Source organism: Chiloscyllium plagiosum, unplaced genomic scaffold (assembly GCF_037043375.1).
Source record: "Chiloscyllium plagiosum isolate Xiang-an unplaced genomic scaffold, Cpla_swu_hap1 HiC_scaffold_9, whole genome shotgun sequence".
NCBI classification, from domain to species: Eukaryota; Metazoa; Chordata; class Chondrichthyes; order Orectolobiformes; family Hemiscylliidae; genus Chiloscyllium; species Chiloscyllium plagiosum.
In genome coordinates, this window is record NW_028270147.1 from 69,156,298 (window position 1) to 69,175,948 (window position 19,651).

General features: G+C 40.0%; 1 protein-coding gene across 3 annotated transcripts in view; it reads left to right on the forward strand.

Annotated features, from left to right (window-relative positions):
* The window catches only part of LOC122554476 (protein Niban 1), a 133,483-nt gene that overhangs the window by 48,800 nt on the left and 65,032 nt on the right, over positions 1-19,651 (forward strand). For all 3 annotated transcript variants that reach the window (XM_043699559.2, XM_043699560.2, XM_043699561.2), the window contains exons 2-4: positions 435-565; positions 12,143-12,274; positions 15,007-15,121. In XM_043699559.2, the coding sequence (XP_043555494.2) occupies positions 435-565; positions 12,143-12,274; positions 15,007-15,121 (378 nt within the window). The remainder of the gene's footprint in view (positions 1-434; positions 566-12,142; positions 12,275-15,006; positions 15,122-19,651) is intronic.

The following is a 19,651-nucleotide window of genomic DNA, read 5'->3' on the forward strand; positions in this document are numbered from 1 at the left end:
TCTTTTCATATCAATTTATACTCTGAAGCCAATTGTGTCTTTACTGCCCATGCATTTATCTGCTGAACTATCATAATAAATGATCTTACTGACCGGTTAATGCCATAAAATCTTTCTGAGAGATAGAAATCAGGCTATTGAACATTGTTACACTGTCAGTGAGTAGTACAAATCAGACCATGTGTACTGGTTTACTTATCTTCAGATTTGAACAAGGCTGATCACAGCCTGCAGAGCATAAGGTTTCTGTTAGCAGTTTAATTCTTAAGTATTTTATCTATAATGTTGGAATGAATGGTTTCACCTTGACTATCTGTTTTTATGTGAAGCTTTATTTCAAACTTGTCTTTCAGTCTTTTGTCATACAGCACAATCTCTTAACTTTCTCCCATCTGTTCTGACATTTCTATGATTCCCTTTTGTTTTCTCCTCAGGTAAGGCTGAAGCAGAGCTTAAAAACTTCAGTCCTCATTACCAGCGGCAATACACTGTGGCTGCCTTCAACCATATCAGATGTGAGGTACAGCAAGACCAAGAAGCACAACCCCAGTTGCTACAGCATAAGGTACATTATGAAATGTGTGGTACAGTCAGGTTGTTAATTCTGTGATCCCATGGTACCAGTAGGGAATCACGCCATGGGCTGTTGGGTCAGAGAATATAGGTGGCAAAGATCCATGTTTATAGCTCAAGATCACCCAAGATCTGCAATAAACAAAACCTTCTTGCTTGACGTACTTTCTGTCATGTATTGTTATTGTTGGACTAACACCATGAGGTACATAAAGCAGGAGCGTTATTGGAACACATCATACTGCTCTGGTTTATATCTTGCACAAGGCTATATGAAAGATCAGATAATGTGATGCTGCATCACCTCATGTTGCGATGTACAAATTAGAATTAACTCATTAACTATCTAATATAATAAAATGTACCCATGGGATAGGAGGTGGCTTTTGTACATGAATTGTCTCACTGTATTGGTCCCTTTTGGATGAAGTACATAAGAGCATAAGAAATAGGAGCAGGAGTAGACAATATAGCCTCTCGAACCTGCAAATGATACACTCGTGACTGATCTCATCTTGGCCTCAAGTCCATTTTCCTGCCTACTCTCCATTACACTTCAACTCATTACCAATTAAACATCTGTCTATCTCCTTCTCCTTAAATTTACTTAATGACCCAGCATCCATCACACTCTGGGATAGTGACTTCCACAGATTCACAACTTTTTGAGGGAAGTAATTTCTCCTCCATTCTATTTTAAATGTGCCACTCCTTATCCTAAAACTGACTTCTCTATCTAGGTTGCCCCACGATGAAACATCCTTTCGACATCCATCTTATCAATCTCCTTTAGCATCTTATGTGACTCAAGTAGATCTCCTCTCATTTTTCTAAATTCCAGTGAGTATAGGCCTAAACTATTCAATTTCTCTTCATTAGGCATATCCATATCTTTGGAATCAAACTAGTGAACCCCCTCTGAATTGCTTCCAATACAACTAGATGCCTCCAAGTAAGGAAACCAAAACTGTATGCAGTATTCCTTGTGTAGTCTCACTAATGTCTTGTACAGTTCAACCAACACATCCCAATTTTTATACTCTTTCCTCAGCAGTAAATGTCAAAATTCCATTTGCCTTCCTTTATTACCTGATGTACCTGCATATTAGTTTTCTGTGATGTATGAGTAAGGGCACCCAGATGCCTCTGCATTCAAGCATTCTTCAGTTTCTTTCCATTTTGATAATAAGCTATCTCTCTGTTCCTCTGAACAAAATAGATAATCTCACACTTATCCATGTTGAACTTCATCTGGCTCATTCACCTAACCTATTCATATCTGTTTGTAAATTTCTTATCTCTTCTTGGCAACTTACTTATTGTAGCATAATTTGCAAATTTGGCTGTTGCACCTCTATCCGTACCTTCATTAATGTAGATTATAAATAGTCCCAACTAATTACTACGGCACCCCATTAATTACATCTAGCCAACCAGAAAAGAATCCATTTATCCCAACTCTCTGCTTTCTGTTGGTTAGCCAATTCCTTTATCCAAGCTAATAAATTGCCCATAACTCCATATGATCTTATTTTATGTATAATCCTTTTGTATGTCTCTTTATTAAATGCCCCTGGAAGTCCACATAACATCTACAGGATCCCCATCATCCACATTGTTTGAACCTCTTCTAAGTATTCTGGCAAATTAGTCAAATATAATTTACACTTCATAAAACTATGTTGACTCTGATGCATTATATTTTGACTTTGCAAAAGTCCTGTTACTACTAGCTTAACAATGGATTCTAACAATTTCTCAATGAAACATGTTGGGCTAACTGGTCTGTTGTTTCCTGCTTTCTGCCTCCCTTTTTGAATAACTGTTATATTAGCATTTTTCCATTCTACTGGAACCTTTCCCATGTATAGGGAATTTTGGAATATTGTAGCTAAAGTAGGACTATGGATGTCCATAGCAAGGTTGGTTTTGGCTCCAGATTGACTCTCCTGATTGCAGATCTAGCAAAGTGCATGCCTTCCAATGCTTGTCATAGACAACTGCTAGAATGATATTTGTCCTTTGTCTCTTACTTTGTCCATTCTTCAGTTTAGAAACATAGTACTTAAGTGCAGAAGTAAGCCATTCTATCTTTCAAATCTGCTGTGCTATTCAATAAGGTCATGGTTGTGGTCTCAACCTCACTTTCCTATCTGCCTCTTGTTGCCATCAACTCCCTTATCTATCAAAGATTTATCTTACTCAGACTTAAACTCAGTGACCCAGCCACCACTGCTTTAGAGAAAGAGAATTCCACATTATCAACCCTGTGACAAAATAACTCTCTTCATCTACACCTTGAAAGTGAGATCATTATTCTAAAATTGTCCACTAGTTTTAATTTCTTAGACAAGGGGAGACATCCCCTCAGAATCCATCCTGTGAAGACTACTCAAGACTTTATTTGTTTCAGTAATAATACCTTCCATTTTTGTAAACTCCTATGGGTGGAGCCCCAAACTATTAAAACTTTCTTTATAATTTAAGCCCTTCACTGAGGAATGTGTCAAGTGAATGTTTTCTGCTCTGCCTCTTTTTTCAAATATTTGGTCACAGTACTCCAGATGTATCCATTCCAAGGGCTTGTACAGCTGCTATAAAAATTTCTTTAGTATTCCATTCCTATTGCAATGAACAACAACATCCATTTGAGTCTTTAGTCAATTGTTTTACCTGCAAACTAGCTTTTTTTTATGATCCAGAGCACCCAGATCCCTCTGCACCTCAAGTTCTGCAATCCCTCTCCATTTAAAGTCTATACTACTATTCTGTTCTTCTTGCCAAAGTGAACAAGTATACATTTTACCACAATATAAAATATCTGCCAATTTTTTGTCCCACTCACTTAACAGTGCAACTGTTGTCATATGTTGAGTCTCAGACTCTTGAAATAGCTACTCTCTTGTGATTTTGAGTAAATCTTCCATCGTACTTCCATGTCCTCTTTGTTCATAGTACTGAGAATGGGATTATATGCATATATACTGGCCATCCTTTTATACAGTTGTCTCTGACCTGAATACATTCTTCATCATATTTCTGTGCATCTCTGGTATTGTTCAGTTGCTGAATTCTTTTCTCGTAGAGTTATGGTTGTTATTGCTGGAAAGGTTCATACCTGTTCAACACAGACTACATCATTGGGCCTTGACACTGCCATACAGGACAAAGCATTGTTGTATTCTGGTACTTCCCTGGCACATTCTGTCTTTGTCAAACCTCATCATTCTCAGTTTGAATCATTGTATTTATGGAGACATTTTTGCTTCCTGCTTATAATTTAGAAGTGCCCCTTATTAGGGCCTGTGGTTTGTCTTTGACTTGATATGAAGATCAAACACACAATTTGCTAACTACTTGCAAGCAGTTGCTGCTTTTTCTATCACTACATATTTCTGTTCAGTCTCTGCCAGTGAATGGATTGCATAATACATTGGTCTACACGTGCCACAGTCTGTACCTGAAAGCCTACAACTGCCATTCATGAAGAGGATTCATCTGCAGCAACAATAGTCTGTAGCTCAAGTCATAGTGATCGAAAGTATCATATGAATATTAACATGTCTTTAATTTTCTCAACATACCGTTTGTGTGCTTTCTCTCAGTACCATGCATCCCATACTCATGGTGTCCCATATTCATGAACCTCTGGAGCTCAGTCACATTCTGTGGATCTAGAAACTTCTTGATTGCTCTTGTTTTCTGTGGATCAAATCTGAGACCAATGCATCCACAATGTGCTCAAGGAACTTGGTTGTTAGCTGTGAGAATTCATGTTGTGTAAGTCATGCTTCCATAGGTATTGCAACTGAGCTCACAACCCAGTGTCATGTTCTGTCTGGGTGGATCCGTGGATCAGGACATCAACTACATAAGATACAACTCCATCCAATCCTTCTAGGACACCTTTCTCTGGAAGATTTCCAGCACTGAATGTGGTGGAAAAGATAGTTTGTTGAAGCAAAACCTCCAGAACAATATAATAAAGGTTCTGAGAAACTTAGACTCTACACAAGGGGTATTTGCTGAAACCACTATTTGTACCAAACTTCATGAAGATTAAACTCACAACTAATTTTGTTAAGATCTTATTTACAGATGATGTAGGATGAACTTTGCGCTCAACTGTATTGTTCGGCTGTGTAAAATCTACACAAATTCACAGATCCGTTGGGTTTTGGCACTGGGACCAATCCCAAGCACCAGCTTGTTAATTCTGTCAGAAGTGAATTAACTATAAGACGTAGGATTGGAAGTAAGGCCATTCAGCCCATTGAGTCCACTCCACCATTCAATCATGGCTGATGGGCATTTCAACTCCACTTACCCATACTTTCCCCGTAGCCCTTAATTCCTTGCGAGATCAAGGATTTATCAATCTTTGAGTTAAAGACATTTGATGTCCCAGCCTCCACTGCACTCCATGGCAATGAATTTCACAGGCCCACCACTCTCTGGCTGAAAGAATGTCTCTTCATTTCCATTCTAAATTGACCCTCTCGAATTCTAAGGCTGTGCCCATGGGTCCTAGTCTCCCTACCTAACAGAAACAAATTCTCAGTGTCCACCCTTTCTAAGCCATGCATTATCTTGTAAGTTTCTATTAGGTCTCCCCTCAACCTTCTAAACACTAATGAATACAATGCCAGGATCCTCAGCCAATCATCGTATGTTAGGCCTACAATTCCAGGGATCATCCGTGTGAATTTCCGCTGGAACCGCTCCAGTGCCAGTATGTCCCTCCTGAGGTGTGGGGCCCAAAATTGGACACAGTATTCTAAATGGGGCCTAACTAGAGCTTTATAAAGTTTCAGATGCACATCACTGCTTTAATATTCCAACCCTCTTGAGATAAATACAATATTACATTTTGCTTTCTTAAGCACTGACTCAGCCTGCAAGTCCACCTTTAAAGAATTCTGGATTAGCCCTTCCAGATCCCTTTGTACTTTGGCTTTATGAATTTTCTCACCGTTTAGAAAGTAGTCCATGCTTGTATTCTTTTTTCCAAAATGCAAGACCTCGCATTTGCTCACATTGAATTTCATCAGCCATTTCCTGGACCACTCTCCTAAACTGTCTAAATCTTTCTGCAGCCCACCCCCAAGTACTACCTGCCTGTCTGCCTAACTTCGTATTATCAGTGAACTTCGCCAGAATGCCCCCAGTCCCTTCATTCAGATCATTAATATATAAAGTGAAGCTGCGGCCCCAGCACTGAACCCTGCGAGACACCACTTGGCACCAGCGGCCATTCCAAAAAAGAACCTTTTTTGTCCCAACTCTCTGCGTTCTGTCAGACAACCAATCCTCAATCCATGCCAATAGCTCACATCAAACACCATGGGCCCTCACCTTACTCAGCAGCCTCCCGTGAGACACCTTATCAAAACTTTTGGAAGTCGAGATAGATAACATCCATTGGGTTTCCCTGGTCTAACCTACTTGTTACCTCTTCAAAGAATTCTAACAAGTTTGTCAGGCATGACCTCCCCTTACTAAATCCATGCTGACTCGTTCTAATCCGACCCTGCACTTACAAGAATTTAGAAATCTCATCCTTAATGATGGATTCTAGAATTTTACCTACAACCGAGGTTAGGCTAATCGGCCTATAATTTTCCATCTGTTATCTTGATCCTTTCTTGAACAAGGGGGTTACAACAGCGATTTTCCTATCATCTGGGACTTTCCCTGACTCCAGTGATTTTTGAAAGAGTCGCAACCAACAACTCCGCTATTTCCTCAACCACCTCCCTCAGAACTCTAGGATGTAGCCCATTGGGACCAGGAGATTTATCAATTTTAGACCTTCTATCTTTTCTATCACTTTCTCTTTTGTATTGGCTACCATACTCAACTCTGCTCCCAACTCTCCTTAATTGGGATATTATTCATGTCGTCCACTGGGAAGACTGACACAAAGTACTTATTAAGTTCTTCAGCTATTTCCTTATCTCCCATCACTAGCCTTCCTGCATCAATTTGGAGCGGCCCACTTTCTATGTTTGCCTCTCTTTTGTTTCTTATGTATTGAAAGAAACTTTCACCATCATTTCTAATATTACTGGCTAGCTTATCTTCATATTTGATCCTCTCCTTCCGTATTTCTCTCTTTGTTATCCTCTGTTTATTTTTGTAGTCTTCCCAATCTTCTGATTTCCCAGTGCTCTTGGCCACTTTATAGGTTCCTTTTTTTTTTGAAACATTTCCTGACTTCCTTTGTCAGCCATGGCTGTGTAATCTCCCCCACCCCTTTCCCCCACCAATTAGCTTTCTTTTGTTTGGGATGAACCTCTGCACTGTGTCCTCAATTACAACCAGGAACTCCTGCCATTGTTGCTCTACTGTCTTCCCTACTAGGCTCTGCTTCCAGTCGATTTTCATTAGTTTGTCTCTCATGCCTCTGTAATTACCTTTATTTAACTGTAACACCATTACGTCAGATTTTGACTTCTCTCTTTCAAACTGCAGACTGAACTCTGCCATATTATGATTGCTGTCTCCTAAGTGTTCCCTTACTTTGAGATCTTTTAGAAATTCTGGCTCATTACACATCCAGAATAGCCTGCTCTCTTGTAGGCTACATCACAAGCTGCTCTAAAAAGTCATCCTGTAAGCATTCCGTGAATTCCCTTTCTTTGGATCCACTGGCAACATTATTCACTCAGTCCATTTGCATATTGAAGTCCCCATGATCACCGTGACCTTGCCTTTCTGACATACCCTATCTATTTCCTGGTACATCTTGTGCCCCTGGTCCTGACCACTGTACATAATTCCCATTATGGTTTTTCCCTCTGCCACCTCCTTGTCTTTTCGACAAGTTGTAAATCCTTTGATGTTTAACTGCCAGTCCTGAACCCTCTGCAACCAGATCTATGATGTCTACCATACCATAATCATTCAATGATTTGTGCCGTTAATTCATCTACTTTGTTACGAATTCTACAAGCATTCAGGTAAAGCACCTTAATGCTAATTTTCTTTTCCTCATGATTTCCAACATCTCTAGTAATATTTCCTAAGTTATCGTTCCTTTTTGCTTCATTCCTAGTCTGCCTTGAACTTAAACTGTCCACACATGCTAACCTGCTGTATATCTTTCTACTTGACTCCGTACTCCCTGTTGTTTTCCCTTTCCCTTCCCCCCCAACTCAAGTTTAAAGTCCTCGTGACCACCCTTTGCAAAATGGAGGAGGGTAAGTTTCTGTGAACAGACATATTAGCTTCACTTCGGGACATGGAATAATGTGGTTCTAGCAAGAAGCTGAGGGAATACAATTCTGAAGGTTTTAGACTGATCTTTTCAGCTTTCAAATTCCTCTATTCTGCAAATCAGAAGAAGCCTTCCTGCTCGCAAATGAGCAAGTCTAAATGCTTCTGTGTTTTCTGTGATTTCTTTATCATGATATTAGACAATTGTCTCAGTTCTGCTATGGCCTTGAGTTCTATCCCTCCTGGACCATGCGTTTTGTATGCTGCCTGAAGAGAGCTTCTTTCCAGCTATGGTTCAATATCAAAAAGAACCAAAACCTCTGCACCTGGATCAAATTTAAAGTCCTGATTTTTTTCTGCAAGGATATAGATTCCCTAGTAGCCTCTGATTATTGGATCTATCCAAGGAAAAGTACCTTCATATCAAACATATCATTGATTTTGGATCCAACCACCTTTCAAAAGCTTACCTTTGTGAATATTCTATACAGGGCTGTTAGGGCACAACCCAATAGTGCGCCATCTTTGCACTCAAGGGGATTCAGCCTTTTTGGCAGGGCAGTTTCCACATCGGTGTTTTTCTTTCCCATGCCAATTACAGTTAGCTTTAGCTTTTGATAGACACTCTCCTCATTTTTTATGACAGCTCTGTTGTGTCAGCAATTTTTGAGATTGGACTCTAGCTGTCACCTTCTGATCAAAAGAATGGGAACAGGACAAACAGGGTTCTTGAAGAGGTAGGAACGGAGAATTGATGAGAAATGGCTTGCTTATGGTATTAGTATCTGGGAAAATTTGAGCAGAGTGAAACAGATGGGCACGAGAACTTGCAATCTAGTGTGGAGAGAGAAAGAAATCCTTGGCAGAGAACTAGAAGTGACTTTGGAATTGTTCATTTAATGCACATTTTTACTAGTAGCATGGCTTGTGCTGAAAGCATTTGTAACATATAGTTTGGTTTAATGTTGAGCTAAACCATTTTAGTTTGTTAGTTGCAGTAAAAGTCCTAAAGTGAAATCTGTTTACCAGTTTGTTTCCTTTGATAGTTTGGGATTTTTGTTTGTTACTGGTTTCTACAGGGATTGTAACAGTATTGAAGTTAGTTGATCCCAAAGTTTACAATAGGGTAGGTGGTACAATCTGAAGGCTAGTGTAAATTCTATTCTGCTACATTTTCAATAGCACAACAATACCATCAGAATATCAAGTTCCTATGTTCCCCAGTGGGTCTTGTTCATTTACAGTGAACAGTTTGAAGTAAGCTGTCTGATGGTTACCGTTTATAAGTCTGAATGTTCGCAAATTAGGACAAGAAGCTAAAACTCCACAAGGGGACAACAATGGCAAGTTGGAGTTTGTGGAGGCAAACAAGAGTTTGGAAGTCCAGGACCTTTTATAGCAAAGGGGTATGGAGTGAAGTTTACTATTATCATTGTAGGAATGGGTCCTAGCTAAAGCTTCTTTTTACTTGTTTTACATTTAAGAGAGTAGAAATGTAACATTTGAGAATCTGTATGAGATCTCCTGCTATAGGCCCTTGTGTTCGCCATCTGTTTTTAACAGTTGTCAACGTTATTCACAACAGTGGGTCTCTTTCCATACGAATTGCTGATATCATCTAATGATGCTGTCTGTTCTCTGGATTCTATGTCAGTTATGAATTGAAACTTCGCCAGCTTAACTTTGACAAAGATGAAGTATTCTGTTTGTTTTTGGCAGCATCAAACTGACCCTGACATCATCTCCATCAAGCATCCTAAATGCTTGTTTCATCAGCAACTTCCTCATACTGTTGATTGATTTATTCTGCTTTTGAGCCTTCCTCTCTCTCTCTCTCTCTCTCTCTCTCTCTCTCTCTCTCTCTCTCTCTCTCTCTCTCTCTCTCTCTCTCTCCTAGTTATTGGCATTTATGATTATTGATTGCTTGTATCTATCTTAGCCCCTCTTGTTGTAATTTTCACACAGGTCTTCATCACCTTGAACACTGATTTTCCAAATACTATCCTCATTTATTTAACCAAACCCAATCCTGGCAAACTTTAGCTAATCCTGAGTGTGAACCTGAACACTGCCCCTTGGAGCAGTGGCCACTGTTGGTATTATTGCAATCAGGCCCATTAAAAAGGATCATACCTGAAGCCCCCAGATGAAGGTAGTGCAGTTGGATCATTGGAGCTAGTCACGGAGGCATGGGGAAACAGATCACATTGAAGGGTAGGGGTGTGATTTCAAGAGAGAGCTTCCCGTTCAACCAGCAAGATTCTGAACTGGGCAGGAAATGTCCAAGAGGCAGAGAATTCCCACAAGGCCACAGGCATACCTGCTAGGAGAGATTTGGGAAGACAATGATGTATGCACACAACACACTTCCACCATTGTATGGCTCCTCTGCTTCCCAGCCTGCCTTCTGTGGGAGGATTAAATTCACATCAGTGAAACAGTTTTCTGTTGCTTTGTTCTATCAAAAATAATAGAACAATTTGTTCTAACATGTTACATTTGTCAATGTGAATGCTTGGGTTGAAGGAAGAGAAATTTACACTGCACACAAATGTTACATTTTGGTACAAAGCATGCTCGTTGACTTGTTCTATCTATTTGACAATGTGTTTGTTTGCAGCATTCCTACTTTTGATTCAGAAGGTTGTAGATTTATGTCCGAACAGACACAAGAGTTTGTGCAATACTTGTTACTTTGATTTCCTGGTTCTCTATAATATTCTGTCAAAGAATAACAAAGTAATATAACTTTGGTATATAATCACTACAATTTGATTACTCTGAACTACCTTGTTTTCAGTTAACAATATCCAAATACCATGCATATCAATGTGTTCAAGCCCTAATCTTCAGACCTGACATACCCTGCACTGACATATCAGTGTGTTATTATGACAGTGCTGAACTACACAAGATGTCCTCTTTAAGCCCATGTTTGAATTTCCCAATGAACATAAAAGATACATAGAAAGAATAGTTGGTGAATTATCCCAGTTTTCTGGTGACCATTTATTCTTCAAGCAATTTTTTAAAGACAGAGTAACTGATTATTTATCCCTTTTCTATTCGCTAGTCCTTGCTGTAGGTAGTTCTACATTACAATTACGACTGCACTGAAAATAATTGATTGGCTATGAACGTTGCCAAATACAAAATTAAGTTGTTCTTTTTTACCTGATTGAAATCAGTCTAAGTTTCTGCTGGGAAAAAAAGTAGTGATCAAGCTGATTCCTCTTTGAAGTTGGAAGTGCACGTGAGTAATTGGATGATTGAATAAGTTGAGGCTGTGTTTAAAAACATTTCTCCCTGTTAAGCATAGGTTGGGCAAATGGCACGAGTGAAAATCCACTAAACTTTCAGATTTTTATTTCAGACAACAAATGCAGAAGGTTTTACTTTCCAAGGCTACAAATGTTTCTGTTTGCTTTGTGTAATGCTGGTGTAAATGTATTGGTGAAGACTTCCTCCTTGGGTATTTCTAATGAAATTTTTAGAACATGTTCGTGGTTTCATTAGAAGTACTGAAGTGGAAGTCTTCACAACCACAAATCACCTTTTGTATGTTGAAACTGAAGGATGTATTGCAAGATTCAAACTTTATAAAAATAAGTGGATGTTTGAGTTATGTTCCATTTGGAATTATTCCTAGAGGATAATAATATTGCTTCCAGAATAGTGCAATAACTGGCAACAGAAAACAATTCTGCCACAGGCATAAACTTCTGTGATTTTGATTTTGCTTTGTTAAGGACTCCTGTGTAAGTTGTGCCTTTTTATATGTTTTGTTACGGTTTGTCCTATTTTGCATCTGCCAGGTCTAAGGTAAAGTAAGATATACACCGTCTCCTTTCAACATGCTGTCAATACAACACCCATAGCTGTTAACCAAGATCTGTTGGACAGTTCCTTGACTTGATTCACTGCTCTCCACATTTCCCACTAAACAGTCTAAGACTCCACATGTTCCTTGCTACAAGGCCCCTTTCAGTTTGGGAACTGTCACCCTCATTGTGACTGGGTCAAAATCCTGGAACTCTCTTTTCCTAGCAATACAGTGGGTGCACTCCCATCACATGGACTGCAGCAAGTCAAGAAGGTGGCTCACCACCATCTTTTCAAGGACAATTAGGGACAGGCAATCAATTCTCGCCTAGCCAGTATTACCTAAATCCTTGGGGAAAAAAAACAAGATTTGATTTGGTGTCCATCCTCCCAGTAATAGTGCCCTAAACGTCAGCACCATTGTACTGTCCTACCTTCTCTCAGTTTATGTTCAAATGTTCAAACAATTTGCTATGCAGTGGTAATTTGTTTTGGAATGATGCTTCAAAGCTTATATTCCACCTTATAGGATCCAAAGGGAACTGAGAAAGTGGTGTATCAACAGGAGGTGATACAGTATGTAGAAGAATTCAAGAAATGGAAGGAACGATATATTGTTGTAAAGAATGACAATACCATGGAGTGCTATGAAAACAAGGAGGTAAGGAATTCTTTGCTGCTGCTTGGTAGTTTGCCATTCACACAACAGCAAATCGAACAAAACTGAACCAGTGCAGTAATATTGTGCCGAAACACAAAATGAGTGCACAGCTGATGACATTTGCCGGTCTGCAGGCTTTCTGTAACACCTCACTGTGTTAGATCTTAATCTTTGTTCTTTGAATTGGTTTAAATTGGATTTCCACAACTAGTTTCCTTTCTTGGATGCATGAGCAAAATTATGTACTTGTAGTAAGTGTTGGGTGATCTCAAACTTTGTGGCTATTCAAGTAAAATTCTGCATGGTGGTGAAACTGTGCACAGGGTGATTTCAGGGTCGTACATTTTATCTTATTGACACCATTATTTTGGTGAAGTTTGACAGCCACAAAACCCATTGTAGTTAAATGCACTTTTTTTTAAACATATAACATGAATACAATATTGTTTGCAGATAATAGATATTGAATAGAAGTAATGACTCGATTTGGCAAAAAAAATCTTTTTACTTAAAACACTGTTTGCAATCATTTTTAGAATACAATTTCAATATATGTAAAATATATGAAAATATCAATTAAACCCTCCAGGAAATCTGACTGAATTAATTCACAACACAGGCTCATATGAAAGTTTCTATAAAGAAACTGTCATCTGGTACTTTGTGGTAGTTTACCTTATTAAGAAATAGAAGGCAATATGGTGATGTGATTAACATGACAGTATAGCACTGCCAATTGCACCGCCTTTGCATAGATTTGTTTCAATAGTCTTAACACATCATAAAGTTTGTGCAGCAAACCATTCTCTGCTGTATGAGCTTAATACAACAGCCCAGGAATTTCAAAATAGATGCTTTATTTATTCCTCTATGGATTCAAGTGTTCAAACTGACAGCTCTTTCAAATTTATATCCCAGTAATGTTTTCAAAAAATGGAGATGGCAGCAATGGATGCCACAGCCTCAAAGAGATAGACTCTAAACGTAACTATTAAATTGGGGGGCGGATGGCCAGCAGGTGTAAATTCTGCAGGCCACCTCCCAGCATTGTGTGTTCTGAACCTAAATTACAATAGTGCGGCAAAAGCATTTAGGGTTGCAAGGAAGTGATTGGGATGTTATGCAAAGGACACAGTGTTAAGATAGATGGCTCAGATTTTGCAGCAAAAATCACAGTGCGGCCATCAATAATCATTGTAGGTAAAGAGGAAACTGTGATGCAGCTTTCAGCATCTACATATATGCAGTGAAATATGGAAAACAAGAAGTTGCTGTGTGAGTTGCCTTGCCTGTTTTGGAAACATCAGTATTGGGTGTTGCAGTGAGTATGTTTTGATACTTTTTAATTACATACCCACTGCAAGTATCAGGAAAACGTATGGCTATTCTACTTCAAAATAAGTAAATACTTACTATTATAAGTCTTCTGTCCTGACAACCATCTTGGTCGACCTATCACCCTCACCTTAACCTCCTTCCACCTATCGCATTTCCAACTCCCCTCCCCCAAGTCCCTCCTCCCTACCTTTTATCTTCGCCTGCTGGGCATACTTTCCTCATTCCTGAAGAAGGGCTCATGCCCGAAACGTCGATTCTCCTGCTCCTTGGATGCTGCCTGACCTGCTGCGCTTTTCCAGCAACACATTTTCAGCTCTGATCTCCAGCATCTGCAGTCCTCACTTTCTTCTCGAAGATATGAAAATAACCCTTATCCCAACTGTGTGCCTATTAGTTAGGTAAAAACAATGACTGCAGGTGGTGGAAACCAGATTCTGGATTAGTGGTGCTGGAAGAGCACAGCAGCTCAGGCAGCATCCGAGGAGCAGTAAAATCGACGTTTCGGGCAAAAGCCCTTCATCAGGAATAAACCTATTAGTTAGCCAATCCTCTATTCATGCCAAGAGACTATTCTCAATACTGTTGGCTCTCATCTTATTGAGTAGCCTTACGTGCCTTTTATTGAAAGTCTTTGGAAATCAAATTTATTATATCCGTTGGTACCCCTTTTATCTATCCAGATTGTTTCCAATTCGAAGAAGTCAGGTGTCTTATCCCCTTCCATGAAGCCACACTGGCTCTATTTGATTATATCACGTAATTCTAAGTACTCTATTACATCCTTTATAACAGATATGATATTTTAAGTATTAAATCAAATATAATTTCTATAATATAGTCAAACACTCTTTTTTCCAACGACAGATGTTAAGATAACTGGTCCATAGTTAACTGCTTTTTTATCTCGTTCCCATTTTTGAATAGGGGTATAACATTGGCAATTTTCCAAACCTCTGGGACTTTCTGAGATTTGAAAGATGCGTGCAAGATAACTATCAGTGCATGACTATACCAACCTTGCCTGCTGACTGTGGTTCTGGAACAGTTCCGAGACCTGCAGCATAATGCCAGCTTGGTGACTGAAACTCCCTACAAAACTAGTGTTACAGGCCTGAATGTGAAAGTGGGCTGGCACTCATGTCTTCTGTTGGCACCCAGCCTGAAAGTTCATACTGACCTAATCTCCAAATTTTCTTTTGCTGGGTCATTTATTTTAATAAATATTTAAGGACAGTTCTGACAATAATTGGGTTTTCTCTCACTGCAGTAGCTTTCAAAATATCTTGCTGTGAAAAATAGAAAGGATTTGTCAATGTAAATGTTTGCCTCAATACAAATTTTCAAAAAAAAATTGTGTTGCCATGGACACTGACTGCTTTTTATACCTGTTTTAGGTCTATCAGAAAGGAGGTGAACCAAAGAGTAAACTTCTTCCAACTGGTTACAGAGTTCTTACATCAATGATTGAATATGCCTTATTGGTGGACAAGTATTTCCCTGATCCAAATGGTGAGTATCTTGGAACTGTCAATGTTTTAATGCAACAAAAACAGAAGTTGCTGAAAAAAGCTCAGCAGGTCTGGCAGCATCTGTAAAGAGAAATCAAAGTTAACATTTCGGGTCCGGTGATCATTCCTCTGAACATCAGCTCTGAAAAAGGGACGGTGGCTCAGTGGTTAGCACTGTAGCCTCACAGCACCAGGGTCCCAGGTTCGATTCCAGCCTCGGGCGACTGTCTGTGTGGAGTTTGCATGTTCTCCCTGTGTCTGCGTGGGTTTGCTCCAGTTCCCTCCCACAGTCACAAAGATGTTCAGGTTAGGTGAATTAGCCATGCTAAATTGCCCGTACTGTTAGGTGCATTAGTCAGAGGTAAATGTAGGGGAATGGGTTGAGGTGGGTTGCTCTTCGGAAGGTCGGTGTGGACTTGTTGGACCAAAGGGCCTGTTTCCACACTGTAGGGAATCTAATCTCTAATCTAATCTCTAATCTAATCTTCACAGATGCTGCCAGACCTGTGGTTCTTTCCGTTTTTATTTAAGATTTTAATGCATTTTGATTTCCATAACTGTTTCGGCGTAGATCAGTCCAAAGAGTTTTATATTCATTCATGGAATGTGAGCATTTATTGCTCATCCCTTCGGAAGGTGGTGTTGAGTTGTCTTCTTGAACTGCTGTAATTCATTTTGTGTAGGTATACCCATAATGCCATTATGGAGGCAGTTCCAAGCTCTTGACCCAGTGACGTTGAAGGAATGATGATGTATCTGAGTCAGAATAGTGAGTGGGTTAGAGAAGTTCTTGGAGGTGGTGATGTTAAAATGTATTATTGCACTTGTCCTAAATATTAGTGGTTGAAGGTTTAGGAGATGCTGTCTAAGCAGCCTTGGTGAATTTCTGCATTGCAGCTTATAGATGATATATACTGATGATTGGCACCACATCCACAAACATTCACTCTTTCCACCACGGATGCTCAGTATCAAGTGGGCCATTTCATTCTGAATGGTGCCAAACTTGTGTTGTTGGAGCTGCACTCATCCCGCCATGTAGGGAGTATTCCATCGCACTTCTGACTTGTGCCTTGTAGCTGGTGAGCAGGGTTTGGGGAGTCAGGGGTTGAGTTACTCACTGCAAGTTTCCTAGCCTCTGTTCTGCTCTTGTAGCCATTATATTTATATGACTGGTTCAGTTCAGTTTCTTGTCAGTGATAACCCTCAGGATGTTGATTGTGCTAGTATTCAGTGATGATAATGCTATTGAACGTCAAGGAGTGATAATTAGATTCCATTTTATTGGAGATAGTCATTGACTGGCCATTCAGTATCAATGGCATTGAACACTGTGCAGTCATCAGTGAACATCCTCACTTTTGATCTTATGGTAGGCAGAAGATCATTAAAGCAGTTGATGATGGTGGTCCTAGAACACTACCCTTATGAATTCCTTACAGATTTGCCCTAGAGCTGAAATGACTGAACTCCAAAAACCATAAACACCTTCCTGTGCTCAGTCTGATTGCAATCAGTGAAGAGATTTCCCTCTGATTCCAGTTTTGTTGGGACTCCTTGATGCCACACTTGGTTGAATGCTACCTTAATGTCAAGAGCTGTCACTCTTACCTCACCTCTGGAATTCAGCTCTTTTATCCATGTTTGAACCAAGGCTATAATGAGGTCAGGAGCGGAGTGACACTGGCAGAACCCAAACTGGATGTCACTGATCAGGTTATTGCTGAGTACTGTTGATGATACCTTCCATCACTTTACTAATGACTCAGGGTAGACCAATGGGACAGTAATCGCCTGGGTTGGATTTGTTCTGCTATTTATGTTTCGAACATATAGAGTCTTAGAGATGTACAGCATGGAAACAGACCCTTCGGTCCAACCTGTCAATGTCTGGGCTATTTTCCTCATTGTCAGGTTGATATCAGTGTTGTAACTATACTAGCACAGCTTGCCTAGGAGAGCAGCACGTTCTGGAGCACACGTCTTCAGTACTATTGCTGGAATGTTGTCAGGGCCCATAACCTTTGGGGTATCCACTGTCTCCAACTGTTTCTTGACATCATATGGAGTGAATCATAAAATCAGAATCCCTACAGTGGGGCCATTGGGTAGCTACTGGACTTGACATTTTAAAATTCTCAAATCTGTATGAGGAAAGAATGAACTGAGACCAATCAGCCAGTTTTGATCGGAAGGCTGGAGACAAGATGTTGAATGTTTTCACTCAAAAGTACAGTTAGATAGTACCAATAAGTTGGAGAATTATTTTTCATAGGATGCAGGACCATTTCAAAAAGCAGAGGAAAGGGACCCTCCTAATTCTGGCAAAAATGCACAGCCTGGTATGGGGCCAAAATGTTGGCTCTCCCCGCTCCCACAAACACCAACTCTTTCTTCCTGTGGTAGACATACACAACATGTGAGTATTGCAGCCCAGCATAGAACATGTGGTTTGTGGTTTGTCTACTTGTTGAGCTGAAGATGAAGGTGAATACTACCATTGGCTGGTTATACTGAAAAGACAAGTTCCCTAGTATCTGGGACTTGAACATATTATTGCCTTGAGGTAACTTTTGTTTGTCCAAAGCATTCAGAAATTATTTTTTTAAACTTGTGTTTCAAACTAAATTGAGTTTATGCAATTTTAAAATCCGATAAAGGACAAAAAAAATTCAGTGATGTATGTCGGACTCCCAAACTTGAATTGAAGAAACGCTGGCTTTCCTGCTGAGATTTCTCTCTCTGGGAATGTGTGAGAGGTGGAGGGAGACCTGCTTTAATTTACAGATCCATTCACTAATCTCTGATCTGAAAAGTCAGAGGTCTAGATTGTAGTTTTCAGCGTACACAAGGAGAGAAATGGACATAACTGAAAAAGTCACGATGATCTGCTCAGAAAATAAAAGGCTTGAGAAACCACAACAATTTTACTGTAATCCATCGGCAGAACAAAGAACAACTTAACACTTCTCAAACGTTGTAGTAGTCAGCTCACTAAATTTGAGCAGGTCAGCATGGCTTATTATCTTCTCTTTGTGCTATCTTGAATGACAGTTCAGTTTTTCTCAATTTGTATTTGAATCTTAAGGTTCTGTGTTCTTGATTTCAGCACAAGAAATCAACACTTATATTTCAGTGGAGTATTGAGGGAGTACTGTCGTCTTAGAGATAAAATCAGCTAAATATCAATTCTGGAGAGTTTCATGAAGTGTTTCTTTCTGTGAGACCTAACATGCTTTCTTATACATTTTTACACTGCTCACCTCATTACATAGGCATGATTTGGAGGTGCTGGTGTTGGACTAGGGTGGACAAAGTTAAAAGTCAGACAAAACTAGGTTACAACAGGTTTATTTGGAACTACTTGCTTTCAGAGTGCTGTTCCCTCATTCTAAAAGATGAAAGACTTAACACCAACCTAGGTTTGTTCAATATATCGTTTTAATTGCTTGACACTGTGATCATTTGCTATAAATTCTGTGTCTGATGATCTTGCCCCATTAGTTACCTGTTGAAGGAACAGTGCTCTGAAAGCTAGTACTTCCAAATAAACCTGCTGGACTGTAGTGTGGTGTTGTGTGATTTTAAATTTTGTATGTACCACACCTCTGTGGCACCCTGCCCACTATATTGTGCTCTCCAGTGACCGATGTATTTGCCACTGCTGGACCTTCCAGGATTTCCCCCAGCAGATGCCATATTTAAAGCCCAGCTGTGCCCATGTTAATCACTGCAACCAGGATCTGCCCGTATCCATTGTACATTGGCACTCCAATTGGCTGACAGGGACCTGGAGCTACTGGTGGATGGCCTGGTGGAGAAGAGAGCAGTGCTCCTTCCTCAAGACCGGCAGAGCAGGCTGTAGCACCAGACCCTGCCAGCCTGCTGTGAAGTTGTCAGTTAGGTCAGTATGATATCCATGGACTGGAGGAACACCCAGTGGGTGCAGGAAGTTGTTAATGACCTTCTGTGTGCAAGTGTAAGTGCTACCATCTTCTCCCTCTCCATTACACTCACTTTCTATGCTACTACACCCACTTCTCTCCAGCTCAGATACCGACTCCTTGGTAGATACTTTAGCTAGATTGCAATTGGGGACGCATTCTGGTGGGCACTTTCAGTGACTGGTGTAAAAGGACACCGCAGTCTCATTGCGTCTCCTCCCTTTCCTAATTTATTGCCATTCAAATAATCTGCCTTCCTGTTTTTGCTACCAAGGTTTTCTGTGTAAGCTGCTGGCACATGCTGTAGCCACAACACTGGAGCACAATGTCATACAAGAATATGTCCATTCCCATGACTGATCACAGCTGACAACTGTGACAAGCTGCCTGCTTTTGTGCTTGCGTGAAAAGGCAATGCAAAACAGAAACGTGAGCCTGTAAGTTTTGAATGAAGCAGCAAAATGCAAAAAGGTGTGCTGAGCATTCAAGTAGGCACAAAGTGAGTGAGCATTAAGGAAACAAGCTAAGAGCCCTGCGATGCATCCTGCTCCCATCCATGAGATAAATGCACGTCTGTATGTGCAAAG